The 18,591-nt window shown below is 46.6% G+C and overlaps 1 protein-coding gene across 1 annotated transcript; it reads right to left on the bottom strand.

The window, feature by feature from the left end:
- Nucleotides 1–4,225: 4,225 nt before the first annotated feature.
- On the bottom strand, nucleotides 4,226–16,619 carry Abcf3 (ATP binding cassette subfamily F member 3). The gene is made up of 21 exons (XM_051191149.1): nucleotides 16,415–16,619; nucleotides 16,073–16,220; nucleotides 15,871–15,950; nucleotides 15,275–15,321; nucleotides 14,960–15,057; nucleotides 14,739–14,861; nucleotides 14,339–14,605; nucleotides 13,661–13,741; nucleotides 13,514–13,573; nucleotides 13,359–13,415; nucleotides 13,229–13,251; nucleotides 13,062–13,117; nucleotides 12,757–12,957; nucleotides 12,589–12,665; nucleotides 6,753–6,797; nucleotides 6,542–6,674; nucleotides 5,491–5,579; nucleotides 5,284–5,375; nucleotides 4,973–5,105; nucleotides 4,759–4,846; nucleotides 4,226–4,685 (listed from the first exon to the last, which is right to left on the bottom strand). The coding sequence occupies exons 1-21, from the start codon at nucleotides 16,593–16,595 to the stop codon at nucleotides 4,527–4,529; spliced, it is 2,238 nt and encodes a 745-aa protein (XP_051047106.1). The 5' UTR covers nucleotides 16,596–16,619; the 3' UTR covers nucleotides 4,226–4,526.
- Between the last annotated feature and the right edge of the window lie 1,972 nt (nucleotides 16,620–18,591).

Genomic DNA, 18,591 nt, shown 5'->3' with positions numbered 1-18,591 from the left:
TCAACCCAGACCAACTATATTTACTTCAGTTCCAGAATTCAAACTAACCCATAGGAGCTTGCCAGGCCAGTATGCAGTAGATAGCTGACCCCTCTCTACTCTATCCTGTTTCCCAGTCCACCTTCCAACCCACACCCTGAATGCTGATCTACTTTTAGGTGCTCCCTGGAAACCCAATATAAATGGGCACAGAAAATGCAAATAGCAAGCTGGTCTAGCTTTCAAGAATCTAGGCAAAGCAAGAATTTTTTTTTTTTTCTTCTCTCTCTTCTTTTTTTTGGAGGTAGGAGGAAGGACGTGCTATCACTATGTAGCCCAGGCTGGCCTCAAAGTCATTGAGAGTGTAGGGGTTAAAGCTTGTACCACATCATCTAGCTTTTTAACAGCATTGTCTGTGTACCTGTGCATCACAATATGCGTGCATGTCAGAGGTCAACATATGGGAATATTTTCCTCCTGCTATGCCAGTCTGGGGATTAAACTCAAGTCTCTAAACTTCATGTCTAGTGCCTTGGCCCACTAAGTCATCTTACCCACTCCTGAACTGCCACTTTTTTTTTTTTTTTTTTTTTGAGACAGGGTATCTGTAAGTACCCCTGGCTGTCCTAAAACTATGGAGACCATGTTGCTGTCTTCAAACTCAAAAGAGATCCATCTGTCTCTGCTTCCCAAATGCTGGGATTAAAGGAGTGTGCCACCACACAGTCTTAAAGAAAGCCTAAGAATCACAATGAGGAAGGAAAGGGGTGGGGCAAACAGTTGAACTATGGGGCAGACTTAAGAGCTGCCCATCTCTCTAGGTTCAAGGCCTCCTCTTAAGGCGGTGAAATTCTTTCACAGCCTGGGCCCACCCTGCTAGCTACAGGCTTTGGCATACACTCTGGTCTGCAAGCTCAAGCTAAACTTGGCCTGGAAGTCAGAGGGAACTTAGCAAAAGTCTACTAGACCTCAAGGCAGTAACATCATATGGGTGCGAACAGCTTGTGGACTGCTCTAAATGCCTTTCAAGAACAGTGCTGAGGGCCCATGGCTAAGGACCAGCCAAGTTACCCAAGGGGTGCTGGTGAGAATGGTCAGGCCAACAGAGGCAAGGAGTCCAGGTTAGTGAAGACTGCAGCCTAAGGTCCTTCAGGGACCAGCGCCTGGGCAGGTCAAAGGTTGGACGGATATAGGCAGAACAGTTCCAGGATAAGCAGCTCCAGAGACTACTTCCCATTGGGTATCAGCCAGAGCATCAGGTACCCTCCAGGGCAGGGCTCCTTTCCTCTCGTGTTTTCTCAGACAAGGCTGGTTGCCACTGACATCTTTCCATGTCTCTGGATCACTAACTTTTAGTCATTGCCATCTCATCTCCAGAATTCTTGCAGCATGTGCAGGCTTGCCCCACCATACATCTGGGCTCTTCACAGTTCATGGAACTGTAGTTACACACCACCTAGTGCCATCTCCTTCCCATAGGCTCCAGCACACTGTGAAGATAGCCAGGGTGTCTGCAGGTTTATTTGTTTTAAGTCCAGACTGGTCTGTGAAGTTATAGAAACGTTTTCTTTTCTGTCCTTCCAGTCAGTGTGGGCACTCAGTAAACCCACTCTGAATGCTTTTATACCGTGTGGTGGCCAGTCTCTAATAGTGCCACAAAGAACCCGGGGGTCAGGCGGTTGCTGTGGGATTACCCTTCTTTACACAGTGTGTAAATATATATGTCACTATGATTGGTTTAATAAACAGGCTGACTGGCCAATAGCTGAACAGGATACAGTTAGGTGAGAAAGACAAACTGAGAATGATGGAATGAATAAGGGCAGTCAGAGGGATGCCTGTTAGCCATCCAAGGGAGCAGGGTGTGTAGAAAATGAGGTAACAGGCATTAGCCTCATGGCAAAGATAGAAATATGGGTTAATTTTGTTGTTGTTGTTGTTTTTTGAGACAGAGTTTCTCTTTGGCTTTGGAGCCTGTCCTGGAACTAGCTCTTGTAGACCAGGCTGGTCTCAAACTCAGAGATCTGAGTGCTGGGATTAAAGGCATGCGCCACCACCCCCCAGCTTAATATGGGTTAATTTAAGTGTAAGAGTTAGCTAGCAACAAGCCTGAGCTATTGGCCAAGCATCTGTAAACATTAAGCCTCAATGTGTTTACTGGAGAGCACTGCAGAACAGGAAAACTTTGCTCTATTCTGCTTCTACTGTGACCCCTTCCATTGACACCAGTAAGTTCTGAGCTGTTTCTCACACCACCTTGAATTCCAATGCACTTGGTGCTTAAAAGCTCCTATCCCTGCTGAGGTACACACAGCCATGCAAACAGTGTGATAGGGAATGCTTTTGATTTGAAGGAGGGAAGCTGAGGGGTGGACAGGCCTCGTCAGGCCCCCAGCACCAGCACTGTGGACACTAGAGCCTTTTTCTGGGTCTAGGCTGACATGCAAAGGCTGTCATACAAAGGCTCACATGTTGAAACCCCAGTACATAATGTTCAGAGCTGTGGCTTTCAGAATAATGTGCATTCTTAGTGGGGAGGATCTAGCCGAAGGAGTGGGTCATTGGGGCATACTCCAGGAAGTTTGAGATTGATACCCTGAGCTATCCCACTAAAGCACATGAGTAACATGAGTGGCCATGGACTGCAGCCTCTAAAACCATGAAGCAAAAATAAGCCTTTCTGTGTTTTAGGGTTTCCTGTAAGGAACTTTGTCCCAGTACAAGGCTCTCACACGTTTTCCCTTACCCCAAAGGTTCTCTTCTCAAACTACCTAGATTACTAAATTCAGCACACCTCAGTAGGTTGAGACTTTTGTTGACAATTTCCGGTAGGCTAAGACAGTCTCTCTATTGACTCAATTTTAATGTCTTCTACATACTGACGGACTATAGCATCTAAGGCCTTGGAACTAATTTACAAGCCAGATTCCTGCTAAAACACTCCTCATTGATGGGAGATGTCATTCTGTGTATGTTTCTCATACTGGTTAATAAATAAAGCACTGTTGGCCAATAGGAAAGGAGGATAGGAGGGACTAGGAGACAAGGAGGAAGAGGAAGGAGTAAGGAGCCAAGATGGAGAGTCTGGAGAGAATAGAACAGGCAGCCGCTTCTCACTGGTAAGACCACATGAAAATACATAGAAATGGGTTAATAATTAAGACAGAGCTAGCCTATAAGAAACTAGTAACAGGCCAACAAAATTATATCATATACAGAGTCTCTGTGTGTTAATCAGGGCTGGCGCAGCGACGGGACAAGACTGACAGTGGGAGAAAAAACCCTACTCCTTACACCTCATCCCTCTTTTTTTTTTTTTTTTAAATAAAGAGATGAGTCTCACAGTCAAGCTAGTCTCTTAAATGGATCCAAATAATCCTCCACCTTCAGGCTCCAGGGTGCCTGGGACTACAGGTGCATGCTACTGCACCTGTCTTCCCCTCTTAAAAAGTCTGCTTGGTTTGAGAAGAATGAAGTATTCTATTTCTTTCAGTTAGACAATCCCCTACTTTCCAGGCTGCTTCTAAATGATTAGAGAAAACAAAACAAAACAAAACAAAAAACAGACATGAAACCACTAATGCAAACTTGGAACAACAACAGTTGCTCTTGAGTCCTGAAGATCTGGAGACTGGGCCACAGCCCCTGGAGAGAGCAGTCAGTGAGCCATGTGTATGAGGCCAGATTGCAGTTCAAACTCCCAAGCAGCAGGGGATGAGACAGCAGAGCCCAAGATGCTCTTAGCTGAGGCTCCGTCTAGACTAGCGCATGATCCCACAACACTGCTTTCCATTCTTCCAGCTCAAGCCCACCCAGGGGTGGACAGAAAACATCTCCCCAAAAGAGGAAGGCTTGCATTATAGTGAGATATCCACCCGAGCCGTACCTGTTGCACTAATCATGCCCATTTAGGCACGGGCACAGGTGTGGATGTGATAAGGAAGGCTAGATTTGGGGTCCCAGATCTCAGCTTGCTCTCCTGCTTCCTGATCAGGTTGCAGAGAACCTGGGTGTGGATCCTTGGAGCAGGAACTTGCAGGTCACTGGTTTCTTGTGTAAGTGACTTCTCTCAGAATAAAATACATAACCCATATTTTATCCTCATCCTGTGTATCTTAATCCGTGTGCTCTGCCTGTGTGATTGACATTTACATAATAGGAAAACACCAATCAGAGAGCCCAGAACCCACAGCAAAATACCATGGCAGGTTCTGCCCACGAAGGAGCAGAGATGAGGCAAGAGAGATACAGGAGAATATTTAATTTACATAGCAGCCACGTGGGGCCCTGTCAAGCTGGGCAGAGGGTGTTTATAAGCCCAGATGGCACCCCAACCTTTTCCATCAGGACTGTCTTTGCAGGCCTTGGACAGGTCTCCCCACATTGTGCAGAGGATGCTCCAGTTGAAAGGAAAAGAGAAGTCTGGGAAATAAGGCTGTCCCCAAGTAGGGAAGTCCTATGTCTGGAGTTGGTTGCCTACATGGTAGCCCAGGGGTCTTGTGAGACCAGTCCATGTCATAGGCACAGTCCTCACTCAGCCAGCGGCTCTAGAGGAAGCCCTCCCGGCGGAACTGTTCTTGGAGGAGGGCACGGTACTGGTCAAACCCTCCCTCGATCCGGGTCACAGTGCCTTTTTCACACACCCACAGCTCCTGACACACCAGCCGGATGAAGCGCTCATCATGGGACACCAGAATTACACCACCCTGAAAGACAGAGGTAATAGATATTGAGGTGTGCTGAGGCCTAGGCAAGAACAGTCAGGTCTGACATGCTCACCCTGAAGTTGTTGAGGGCTTGGCCCAAAGCCTCAATTGTCTCCATGTCCAGGTGGTTTGTGGGCTCATCCAGAATGTAAAAATTGGGGCTGGAAGGGAGAACACAGAAGTTACAAGATGGGAGAATATGAATTCCTATGGCCCAAAGATCAAAGAATCATTTTGTACTGGGCAAGGAGAAATGAGAAGGAAGAACCCAAGAAAATACGCCTCACCAAGGCATGGTCATCTGAGCAAAGGCTACCCGGCTCTTCTGGCCCCCAGATAAGCTCGCAACTGGGCGCATGGCCAGTTCTCCAGAGATGCCATACCGGCCCAACTGGTGTCGATATTCCTCTTCAGCTCGCCCTGGAAAAGGCCCCCCATCAGATGGGCTCTTGGCCCAGCACCTTTGCTACTCCCTAGGTTCTCCTTTCAATGCCCATGTTTTTATATCTAGAATCAAGTTCCTTATAATGACCCAGGACAGGCCTAGGTACAAGAATCAGCCAAAACACTCTTGCTGTAAACCTTATCTCTAACATACCAGGGAACTTTCGAGCCAGGAGTTCCACAGCACTGACATTCAGGTCTAGCTGTTCCACGTGGTGCTGACTAAAATAGCCTATCTTCAGATTCCTGGAGGCAAAATGAAAACAGAAGGCACCGCTGTGGAGTAGTATAGGTAGGTCAATGTGCATGACAGCACAGAGTTCGGGGGGTGGGAGGTGGGGTGGGGGTGGAGACCCCTTACCTGTGGGCATGCCTGATACCTCGAACAGGAGTCAGGTCCCCCATGAGCAGCTTCAGCATAGTAGACTTTCCAGCCCCATTCTCCCCAACCTGTAAAACATGAGCATGTTTAATGAGTGTGCATGTATAGGGTACAGAAGGGAAGGAAGTGAGAGGGGCCCTGGGTAGTCCCCGTCTAACAACCCAAAACTCTAAGAACATGCAAAGTTACAAAGGGAACTGATACTTGAGTACTTGCCAAGGGACGAGGGTTACTCCTCCCAGTAACCACAAGTGGTGTTTTCTTGTGTATGGGTACATGTCTGAGTACAGACATGTGCATGTGGAGGCCCAAGATAACATCAGATGTCTTCCTCCATCTTTTCTAGAGCTCACAATTGCGCTAGCTGGCTAGCTATCTTGCTCTGGTGATTTCCTGTCTCTGCCCTTGCACACAGGGATTATGAGGGTTGCAACGAGCATTCAACTGTAATATGAGTTCTAGGGACTGAACTCAGGCCCTCGCATGTGGGCAGAAAGCACTTCTACTTGCTGATCCATTTTTTATTGTTGTTGTTTTTCGAGACAGGGTTTCTCTGTATTGCTTTGGAGCTTGTCCTAGAATTATCTTTGAAGACCAGGCTGGCCTCGAACTCAGAGAGATCCCTCCTGCCTCTGCCTCTCAAGTTCTGGGATTAAAGGCGTGCACCACCACCTGGCCCTTGCTGAGCTCTTTCCTCAGCCTTTATCTCCCTTCTGAGGAAAAGAAAATTTCCTAAAACCAAGCTATAGAATGACACATTCTAAATCCTGACCTGTAACCTATGTTTTTGCTTTAATGTCTCATGACTGACATGATTAAGAACCTAGAGTAGTAATTACTCTATATATAATTACAAAATGTCACATGGCAAGTGTCTCGTCTCTGAGGTGGCCTGTGAGACTACAGAGGATAGCAGCAGTGTAAATACGATGTCCAGGCCCTACCCATTTCTCTTTGTACTCTTTCTTTTATTGTCTCAGGTTGCTAAGGTAGACAACTCCCAGGACACAGAACAGAAGAGCGACCATACCACACAGATGCGAGACTCAAGGTCAGCAGAGACAGACAGGCGACTGAAGATGACGTGTTTAGGATCATAGTAGAAATCCACCTCATCTAGCTGCAGAATTGGTGGTGAGAACTTCTCAAACCCATCAGGGAACCTGCAGGAGGTGCAAGTACAGAGTGTGGAGGCAGCCAGGAGCAGAGGTTCCCCATCAGCTCCCTAGCTTAGCACTCACTTCATCACCACCTCGGATTCCTTGTCCACCGGCTTTAGCTCGGGTCTGAGAGGAGAGATGGAAAAATGATTATTTAGCAAGATATAAAAGTGGAAAGGAGAACACTAGGGGTCAAAAGGTTTAAGCAGGGAAAGGAGACAGGAAGATGAGGGGAGGGCCAACAAAAACTAAGGATGTATGGAAAAGTCACAAGGAAACCTGATACTTTACAAGCTAATTAAAAAAAAAAAAAAAAAAGTTTAAACCGAAGTACCCTGTTTGTGTAGCTATAGCTGCTCCAAGAAGCCACAGGTTATTAAAGAAAGTTCCAGTGCCAGGGCTGGTATAGCTCTCTAAAAGCCAGGAAGGCCTTTGAAGACCCAGGAGCACAGGCAATAGTTAGCTGCCCAGCAGAACAAAGTGGTCAGGACCCTATTGTGTATGCACATGCGCACTCACAGTATAAAGACCATGATGAGAGGCGCACACAACTCCCTTATGCAGAACACACATGTAAGCTGCTTCCAGCAAAGAGAAAGCAAGACAACTGAGATGAAGCTTCTGCCCTGCTGGCTAGCCCTCAGTGCTGGGAGGTGCTGAGCAGCCTGCTGGGTGTGAACTGCTATCAACAGTTTTCCTTAGCTTGTGCTACACTACTGACTGGCCAAGCAAGGTGTGACCATTGTCAAGTCTACTATGGGACATTGAGGCCTGCTCCATAGGAGGAACTCAAGTGTCTGCTGTACCTGTGGCCAGGGAGGTCACAAGCTCTAAGGTGGAAGCTACAGCTATGTTAGTTAAATCATCACGGTGTGCCCATGAAAGTGCCTTCTAACTGCAGAGACTCTAAACTGGACAGAGTGCTAAGCTTAGACAAGGGACTGGCCAATGCCCAGCCACAAACAGGATGCGACATTCTCTCAAGGGATCAGGGACATGTCGGAAGAGAGTATAGACAAAATGAGAGTGGAGGATGGGAGGTGTTATGGGACAGCCCTCTGGGTGTGACATGGCCACGACACTTAAACTCATAGTTGATAGGATTACCTGCACAAGACCTGCCTGAGACAGGACCTGTCAGCATCCTGTCATGAGGTCCTACCACTGGGGATTTATAGGTAGTTAGTGGTTGCTGGGGGAAGGAGAGACATTTTCTGCAGGTATGAAGCCACTAGTGAGTTGCCTATGCTTTTGTAAATAATACCTCACCCACACTCTTATAAGCAAGCCAATGAAACTTGCCAAAAACCAAGAAGACTTCAAAGCAGAGGGGGAATGAGGTGGGAAGAAGGGATAGATGGGAGGGGGACAGAGAGTAATGGGGGATGGGTATGACCAAACTACAGTATATTGTGTATGAAGACATCATAACAAACCCATCTTATATAATTAACACACTAATGAAAGCAGTAAAAAAATCAACTTCGTGGTGAATGTGGTAACACGCCCACAGCCCTGCCACTTAGGAGGCCAAAGCCAACATACATAAACATTTTGTGTCATGTAGTGAGACCCTGACTCAAGAAAATGACAATTAACAAAACTTAAAAAAAAAAAAAATCTGACCCTCTTGCACAAGTAAATGCTTGGAGAAAACAGACTTGCATGTCCTTCATTTGGCTAATGCTACAATGTATTCTTCCAGCTTACTATCTCTAGGAAAGAGCTTAAAAAACTAACTTGAGGCTGGAGAGATGATAGTTTAAGGCACCGGCTGTTCTTTCAGTTCAATTACCAGTACATACATGGCAGTCTTTAAGATTTATTATGCATACAGTATCCTATCCTATCTGCATGTATGCCTACAGGCCAGAAGGGGGCGTCAGATCTCACTATAGATGGTTGAGAGCCAACATGTGGTTGCTGGGAATTGAACTCAGGACCTCTGGAAGAACAGTCGAGTCGGTGCTCTTAACCTCTGAGCCATCTCTCTAGCCCACACACATGGCAGTTTACAACTGTCTGTAACTCCATTTCCATGGCCCTGACACCCTCACAGATAACCATGATGGCAAAATACATAAGCTAGGTGGAGTGGTGCATGCCTTTGATCTTAGTACTTGGGAGGCCGAAGCGGGCAGATGTCTCTGATCTCAAGCCCCACATGTTGTGCACAGTGAGTTCCTGCTAAGACTACATACAGTGTGTATGGAACTGGAATTACAGACAGTTGTGAGCTGCCATGTGGGTGCTGAGAAACCACCAAGGTCTTCTGCAAGAGCAACAAATTTACTGCTGAGACATCTCTCCCACTCTAAAAAAAAAAAAAAAAAAAATAGTAACGACATTTATTTATTCCAGACCAGCCAGGGTTACATGGAGACCCTGTCTCAAAACCCAAAACAAAATCCAGAAAAAGTCTCTTCTGCCATGAGTCCTGGGGATGAAACGCAGACCAACAGGTTTGCCACAGATACTGTCTCCCAGCTGAGTGGTTCCCCAATTCAAACAAACAACAACAAAAATCCATCTTTCAGCAGCTTTTTAAAAACTTAAATCTGTGTTATTCTCTTATGTTGTACATGTGAGGCAAGGTCTCAGCAGCTTGCTTGAGTCAGCCTTGAACTTGAAGTCCGTGGCTTCAGCCTTCCCTCCTTCTGAGATTATGGGTCTGTGCCCCCAGCCCAGCTCCAGTCTGTCTTGGTAGCTTTTACCCTTACTACACGGTGGTAAATGTTCCCATGTCAAAGCTGTTACGCCTTATGAATTTACTCTCTCTCCCAGGATTTCTAGAAAGACTCCTTTAAGGTGAAGGTCAATGGGCAATTTCATCAGTCATGGAAATGCTCACCAAGACCACAATGAGATGTTGCTTTTCATGTACCAGGGCAGCCAAGACTGTGAGAGTTAAGTGCCGCCAAAGATATGGACAGTGACAGCTCCCATGCCAGGAGGCGGCATATAAAATGACGCACCTGTTTTAAAATAGTCTGGCAAGCCAGAAGTGGTGGAAGGGATTCTAGCTCGTGGGAAGCAGACATACCTGGAGTTCAAGGCTCACGTGGGCTATAAAGTGAGAAACATCTCAAACTAAAAACAAAAAGGCTGGATGGGAGCTGCAACCACCCAAAGGTCCTTTCTGCATCGAATCCAACTATATTCTATCCAGCCAGACTTCCAATTCCTTCTCTAAGGTCTAGCAACAGAAAGACACCATTACAGAACCAATCAGAACGCAGCGTTGTAGAACTGAGTCCCAGTGGATACATACACAAAGCACTCCAGCATCTGAGGCTCAGGGAACCTTTTGGAAGATGGGAAAGATTCTAAGAGCCAGAGCAGCAGGGAGTTTACTTTAAGACTGTTTCCTAGTAATGTCAGAAGTACACCCATAAAATCTCAACAATATGACTGTCCAAACATGAGCTGAACAAGAATGACACCAATAGACACGTGTGTGTGTGTGTGTGTGTGTGTGTGTGTAGAGGGGGACATGAAGCCTAAACCCTATACCAAGAACTATTGGCAACCAAGGAGAACCAACAGCAGGAGGAACAGTCCTCCCTAGGGAGAGCACATCAGTTGGTATCCAATACCAAACGATCAGCCCTGAAAACATACAGACTGCACAAGTTACATTTAGGAATATATTCATGTACATATGCACATGTAACAGCAATTGATGAAAACAGGCTGAACTGGAAAAAGAGCAAGGAGGTATATAAAGGAGGGTTTGGAGGGAGGGAGGGGAAGGGAGAAATGATTTGATTATGATCTCCAAAAAAGAAAAATTCATGAAAAAGAAAAGAAATACAGCTGGTGGCACATGCCTCTAATCCCAGCACCTGGGAGGCAGAGGCAGGCTGATCTCTGTGAGTTCAAGACCAGGTTGGTCTACAAGAGCTAGTTCCAGGACAGGCTCCAAAACTACAGAGAAACCCTGTCTCAAAAAACAAACAAAAAACCAAAACCAACCAAACAAAAACAAAAAACAGAAAAAAAAAAAAAAAAAAAAAAAAAGAAAGAAAAATAACAAGAAGTCTGATATTTTTAGTGAGATTTGTATTAAGTATGTCCAATGTAAAATAATATGTAAACTTTTATTGGTCTGCTCCTCTCCAAAAGAGAAAAAAATTAATGAAAAAGAAAAATAACAAAAAAGTCTGGTTTTTAGTTAGATTTGTATTAAGTATATCCAATGTAAAATAATGTATAAACTTTTATTGACTTTCTGAAAGGGGTCTGGAGATGCGGCTCAGTCGCTAGACTGCTTGCCCATCGTGTACAAGTCTCAGATCCAATTTCCAGCACTGCACAAACCAGGTATATGGTGATATATGCCCATAATCTCAGCACCTGGGAGGTGGAGGTAGGATGACCAGGAAGGAGTTCAAGGTCATCCTTGGCTACACAAGACTTCAAGGCTACTTGGGAGGCAGAGGCAGCTGGATCTCTGTGAGTTCCAGCACAACCTGGTCTACAAAGAAAGGCCCAGAACAGCCTCAAAAACAAAAACAAACAAAAAAGTAAGAGTTTAAGGCAAGTTTGAGCTATAAAACTGTCTCAAAATAAACAAACAAAGCTAGTTTGGCAGGTCCTTAAAAAGTTAAACATTAGGGTCAACTGTGGTGGCAAATGCTTTAATCCTAGCACCTGGGAGGCAAAGACAAGAAGAATCCCAGTGAGTTCGAGGTCAGCCTGATCTACAAAGCAGGTTCATGGCCAGACAGCCACACAGTAAAACTCTGTTTTAACAATAAGAACAACAGCAAAAAACCCTCAAAAGTTAGATTACCATGTAACACTGCAAATCCTCTCCTAACTAAAACAAATGTCTGCTTAGGAACTTAAACATAGAGGGCTGGAAAGACAGCACAGTGGTAAAAAACACCCACTGTTCTTGCAGAAGACCCAGGTTTGGTTTTTAGCATCCACATAGTTGCTTATACTCATCTGTTAACTCATTCCAGAGGACTCACCTCCCATTTCTGGCACCTGACCAGACCCAGACCCAGACCCAGACAAACCCAGACCCAGGCCCAGATCCACAGACACAGACTCACAGTGCCTTTACATATATGCAGGCAACACACACACACACACACACACACACATAAAATTAAAAAAAAATCTTTAAAGGAAAAAACAAAAACTTATACATAAATGTTCATAGCAGGCCAGCTGTGGTGGCTCACATTTGTAATCTTAGCACTTAGGAGGCTGAGACAGGAGGATTGCTGTGAACTGGCAGTCTTACAGATTGAGACCTGGTTGGTCTCAATTCCCCACATCCCCTTGAAAGTTCATAGTCACATTCATTATTCCTAAAAACATATCAGGGATAACCTAATGTCCATCATATGACTCAATAAACAAAATGTATCAGTCATGAAATGGAGCATTGTGCCACCATGAAAGCGAACGAGGTATTAACATTACAAATGGATGATCTTAGAAAACATGTTATTAGAATAATAAGCTAGACACTAGTGAGACAAACCAACTATATAGAGACAGACAATAAATCTGAATTTGTGGCTACCTAGGCAAGGGTAGTGGAAAATACTGTTTCTACATTGGAGTAAAAGCTGGCTGTTAGCTGAAGGGAGGCCCAGAATGGAAGGATAAAAGGGCAGTTTACAAAATGAGGGGAGAAACCAGGCATTGGTGGCACGTGCCTTTAATCCCTTTAATCCCAGCACTCAGGAGGCAGAAGCAGGTGGATCTTTTTGAGTTAGAGGCCAGCCTGGTCTATAGAGCTAGTTCCAGGACAGGTTCCAAAACAATGCAGAGAAACTCTGTCTCACAAAACAAAACAAAACAAAACAAACAAACAAACAAAACCAAAACCAAAAGAAAACCAAAACGAGGGAAGAAATGAAAAGGAGTTGGTTCTGGACAAGGACTTTGTACTCACAGCTTCTCCAACATCTTGAGTTTACTCTGCACTTGAGAGGCTCTGTTGGCATTGTATCGAAAACGGTCTATGAAAACCTACAAGAGAATCAGGTACTCTCAAGCTCCCTCAGTACCACCACCTGACACCTGTTGGATGGGACCCGTGGACCTGCCTCTCCCACCACACCTGGATGTGCTGGCGGTACTGCTGCTGAGCCTCATACTCTCGCTGTTGATTGAGTAGCCGCTCCTGCTTGCTCTTGATAAAGGTTTCAAAGTCTCCTCGGTAACCATCTAGTCGTTGGCTATGCAGGTGGATGATGTCTGTGGCAATGGCATTCAGGAAGTTGCGGTCATGAGAGACAACTAGGATTGTAGAGGGCCACGTCTGAGGAGTAACAGGACAGCAGGCTGTTTGGAAGGTTAACTGGCCCCCAGTGTCTTTGAGGCAGACTTTCTCCAGATCCACTGTAAAATCTTCCCTAAACTCACCTGCAGGTAATTCTCCAACCACAGGATGGCCCTTACATCCAGCATATTTGTGGGTTCTGGAGAGGAAGGAAGAAACACATACTTGGAATGAGGGGCTGGAGAACTAGAAACAAGGATGTTAGCATCCTTGTCTAGCTCCAAAGTCAAGGTAGCTCATTCAAACTCACCATCTAACAGCAGAAGATCTGGCCTATGAAAAAGAAGACACAGCATGAGATTTTATGGCAAGAGACTTGTTATGATATTCCATGAGCCTATCATGTTCCAGTCACACATTCTCAGGATCAGGAGACTCACCTGGCAAACAGAGCCCGGGCTAAGGCCAATCTCATCCTCCAGCCACCAGAGAACTCCCTAATGACAACAGACTCCCGTTAGGGCTTGGTGTTCATCAGGACAAGTAGGGCCAGAGCCAGTAGTCTTTAAAGCCAAAAATGGCCAAGTTTACTCACCTGGTAGGCTGCTGCTGCATTTTAGGGGTAAAACCAAGCCCAGCGAGAATGACTGATGCTCTGGGAAGGGACAATTACAAGAATCCAATTGGAACAGTTCAAATGAGAGAGCAACTAGACAGGAGAGGAAGTGGGAATTTTAAGTACCTGGCTGGTGCCTTATCAGCCTCAATCTCCTCCAGTTTGGTATAGATTTCTGCCAACTGTGCAGCTTCTGAGCCCTCTGCCCTGGGAAGGAAAAGACCCAACCAGCTTGTGTAAAGAGAGTCTAAGAGGCAGTCTTGCCCCCTCTAAGTTGGCAAGCAGGCTACTGGGAAGACTGAGGGCTTTACAGTTCCACAGGCCAAACTCCCAACTCTGCTCACTAGGGAGGCCTCAGGAATTATGGAGACACTCTGCTTAGTGTCTTAGTGTCCAGGTTTCTATTGCTGTGGTAAAACATCAAGACCAAAAAAGCAACTTGGGGAGGAAGGGTTTCCTTTATAACTCTCAGGTCACAGCCTATCACCGAGGAAAAGTCAGGGCAGGAACTCAAGGCAGGAACCTGGAGGTAGGAGCTGAAGTAGAGCCATGGAGGAGCGCCGCTTACTGGTTTGCTTCCCCTGGCTTGCTCAGCCTGCTTTATTTAACTCAGGGTCACCAGCCCAGGGGTGCCACCACCCACAACTGAGCTGGGTCCTCCCACATCAGTCATACACCACAGGCTTGATCAATCTGATGAAGGCATTTTCTCATTTGAAGTACCTCTTCCCAAATTACTCTAGCATGGGTAAAGTTAACAGGACAGACAGCTATTGCTTGTACCCTCTAGCCTGAAGCCTTCACCTGCCAGCAGCAATCTTGACACTGAGCTCCCGCTCCTGCCGTAGTAGGTCCTCCCGGATGGTGTCACTCTCCAGCACACTCTGCAGGGCAGGGGTATCATCTCCAGCAACTTCCTGCTCCACATGCAGCAGGGAAATATGGGCTGGAACCCGCAGGCTCCGTGTGGCCAGCATTTTTAGCAATGTTGTCTTCCCCAGACCATTGCGCCCCACCAGTCCATAGCGCCGGCCCCAGGCCAGGTTCACATCTGCTCCAGCCAACAGTACCCTGAAGGGTGGTAAAAGAGATGAAGAGTGGTCTAGAAACAGGTGCAAAGGAACTTTAGCACTGTTATGGTCCCACTCAGTAGCTACAGATTCTCCTCTAATTAGAAAGATCTTGCCACTGGCCATTCTCTCACCTATCACCAAAAGACACATCGAAGTTCTCAATTCGCACATCATAGGATTTGTTCTTGCCAGATGACTCCAACCGGCTCTCTTTTCTGCTGCCCGCCTGGCTAGCTGACGCCTCCTCCAGGACTCTTTTAAATGGAGACATGGATAGTTTTTAGGGCTCCTGACAGCCCTTCAATACTAGAGCCTGCCCTGCTTCCTTCTGAGCCCATCTTCCGAAACTCACAGAGGGCTGCTGGTCTTCAGGGTTTCCTTCTCTGAACGCTTCTCCTGCTTTGCCTTCAGTCTAGCTTCAGCCTTCTCCAGTTTTTTCGCATTTACTGTCTGAGTGAATTCCAAACACAACCAGTTTATATGAGGGTACAGGTTCAAAAAGGAACTCCAGAGACCACTTCGAACAAACCCTCACAACTTACCCATGATGATACAGAATCAAAGGTTCAAGAAAAGACACATGGAGAGTTCCCCCAAAGATGCACCACTATTTAGATGGTCAGCTCTCACACCCACCATAGACACACAGCCCCTTCCCCTTCCTCACCGAGGACTGTTCCCTCTTTAGCAGTCCTGGAAGTTTGGTGTCACAGTCTGTAAGTGATAAGAAAAGCAGTCACCTTCTCCATGAGGGAAGGAAATGAAGATTTTGAGTGACTAACAAGAACCAAGAATGGAGTTTTGAAGATAGTATTATGGCACCGGAATAGATGGTTATTAGCCTTGAAATAAAGAAGAGGTCTCACATTTAAACACAGAGGCTGCTGTATGCTTATAAGATGGTGCTATTGGTTAAAGTACAAAATTACCTCCAAGGCTCTATATCTCCTACTATAGCCAACAGCTTGGAGAACCTTCCAACCCTACTCTTCATCACTTTGTTTTGTTTTGCTTTTCTGTGTTTTCTTCAAGACAGGCTGTCTTGAACTTGCTCTGTAGACAAGGCAGACCTCTGCCTCCCGAATGCTCAGACTAAAGGCATGTGCCACCACTGCCTGGTTCATCACAAGCTTTTATATTCACAAAATACCACAAGTTCCTACAAGCCTTGTCGCAGAAGAGATGGAGGGAGTTCTGAGCTGCAAGAAACAGGTGGTTGGGGTGCAGGCAGAAGGCAGCTAGTTCAATGTCCCTCACTCTCACCGTAGCTTTCCATTATCTTTGACAACTGGATGGGGGCGTCCAATAGCACCTGGCTGTTTCCCTGGTTTTGTGGCTCAGCCCTGCGTGGGTAGGGACAGAAAGCAGTCAGTTGGGAGAAAAGATTTACAGCCTTCAGACGTTCCCACTCGTTCCTACTCCATTGGCCACCCTGTGCCCTCAACTCCATTCCCTTGGCACCTACAGGCGTAGAGTGTTGTACATGCGCTGACAGACAGCCCTGATGCCCGCGTCATCCTTGCTGTCCCCAGACACTTCTTGCAATAGTTCCCCCACAGCTTCCACCAGATCATCCACAGACTCGAAGTCCGCGCTGCCGCTATGCAAGACGCCTGAGCCGGGTACCGCAGAACAAGAAGCAGTCTCAGTGTCTGATCAGCCCACTCGGGACTCCAGACCCCACCAGCCCTCAAGACAGGAGGTCACGCAGAGAGACCAGGTAGCGGTCTGCTACACTGTCCACCCTCAGTCTTCCCCCGCGATCTCCACTTCGGCCTCCCCGGGCAGTTAATTCCGTTTCGCTCACCGGTCACGTAGTCGAAGACCTGCCCGTCAATTTCTGGGAACTCGCTCCGCAGGATTTCGGCGCAAGTCGCCATGTTCACCCGGGATCCCGTCTGCGCAGTCGTGATGAGATCTAGGCCTAGGAGCGCCTTTTTGCCCTTCCCCCTCTGGAATAGCACCCCCCACTGTCTCCCAAGGCGCATGCGCAGCCATGACGTAAGAAAGCAGAAGCCAGAATGGAGTCCAGGGGGCGTGGCTATCGGAACTGCACGCAAGCGCTGCGGCGTCCCTCAGGCACGGCGACCTCTGCGCCTGCGCAATCCCTGTTTCACGACCATATCAAGCACCTGTACGGTTTTAGCTGCTTTCTGGAAGGTAGAGGGAATCGAAGGATGTGGCAGAGTCGCCCTACGTTTATCAGGGTGAGGAGCACAGGAGGTGCCGTGAGGGGAGCCCCACCTAGACACAGACTGTCTTTGCTAGCTCGGAGCCTTCCCCGCCAGGCGGGTGTCGCTGAGCGCCCACCCAAACCTTTAGGCCGGGGCGTTTTCCTGACTCAAGCCAACTCTCCAGCGCTGGGCATTCTGCTCAGTCCTGAGTCTATTGGTTGCGTTTTGTCCAGTTAGTTGAATCAGCTCCAGCCTTCCACCTGCCTGTTTGCTCTGTGCTCAGTTCCATAGGTACTAAACCAGGTCATTGAGAAACAGGCTATTCTGTTCTTCCACCACTCCAAGGCAGAAAACCCGATCAACAAGACCTTTATAAAATGTTTATTCTAAGTCTATAGACAAAGCAGATTTTCTTACACCCTGAACCTTGGGTTCTGTAAAAAGACCAGCCCCCACCCTTCGATTTTTCTCAAGTAGACCTTGTTGTAACACTACTGCCTTCCTAATATGGCCAAATTACACCCATATTAATTTTTATGAGAACCTCCCTAGGCAGTCCAAACTAACCCAGAACTCCTTAGCCTCCTGCCTGTCATTCAAATGCTGAAATTAAAAAGCAAGTGCCACTACAACGGACTGCCCACTCATCCATTTTTTTTAAGTGACAAGTTTTATTAGAAAGGGAAGGGGGTTGGGAAGGAAAAACAAAAGAGGTAAAGAGACAAAGAGAGGACAGAAAAGAGGGAGACATGAAAAGTCTTGTTTGCCCCAGGGGAACAGTGGGAAAGAGAGCCCACTCATCCATCTTAATTAAGCATTACTGCAATGGGGAGCCAGTCTTGGTGTTTAAGTTTAGAAAAGCTATCAGTATGCCTGAGGATATAACTTAGTTGGTAAAGTGCCTGTCTACCATGCCTGAAGCATTGTGTTTGATCCACAGTGCCTCATAAAACTGGACACAGTGGCATATGTTTGTAACTCCAACATCCAGGAGGCAGTGATAGGATCAAGAATTCAAGGTCCCAGCACTTAGGAGGCAAAGAGAGGTAGATATCTGTGAGTCCAAGGCCAGCAAGTTCTACAGAGTGGGTTCCAAGACAGCTCAGACTACACAAAGAAACCTTGTCTCAGAGAGAAAAAGAAAAAACAAAGGCAAGGTCACTCATAGCTACAAAACCAGCAATTGAGCCTCTAAATCTAGTCTAATAACCGTTTTACAGTTAATACAGATTAGGGGCTGGAGAAATGATTCAGGATAGTGCTAGCTATGCAGGCATAGGGACCTGGATTTGATCCAAGTAAAAGTCACCGGTAAAAAATTCTCAGTATAAGGTATATTTAGTGCTTATCGAGTAATCAAGAGGCACACAGTTCTTCTTTCCCTGGCTAGCATCTTAGTTTACCTCAGGGCTGAGAAGTCAATCAGCTACATAACTGAACCTATGTATTAGGAAAGTGAGCGGGATCTGCAGCCCAGGAGGATGGGGTTTGGGGTTGGAGATAATAGGAGAGGCTGTAACCTGGGGGGGGGAGGAAAAGAGGGGGGGAGCAAGCAGGTATTTTGATTTTTGGTTTTTTAGATCAGGGACTCTATAAACCACTGTTTGGTGCCAAATCAGCCAGCCATGTTTGCCTCTTCTCCACATGTTGACAGATTGATTCTACAACACAAAAAATAAACTGCTTTGCTTTGCTAACCTGAGTCTCTAGTACCTGTATTATGAAGTGAGGGACTCGTTTCTCTTTCTCACACACCTGTAATCCCTTGCTGGGCAGGCAGAGACAAGAAGATCCCTGAGACTTAGTAGCT

This window comes from Phodopus roborovskii, unplaced genomic scaffold, assembly GCF_943737965.1.
Source record: "Phodopus roborovskii unplaced genomic scaffold, PHOROB, whole genome shotgun sequence".
In the NCBI taxonomy this organism is placed as follows: domain Eukaryota; kingdom Metazoa; phylum Chordata; class Mammalia; order Rodentia; family Cricetidae; genus Phodopus; species Phodopus roborovskii.
The sequence above is the reverse complement of the archived record's forward strand: the minus strand, read 5'-3'. Positions and strand labels throughout refer to the sequence as shown.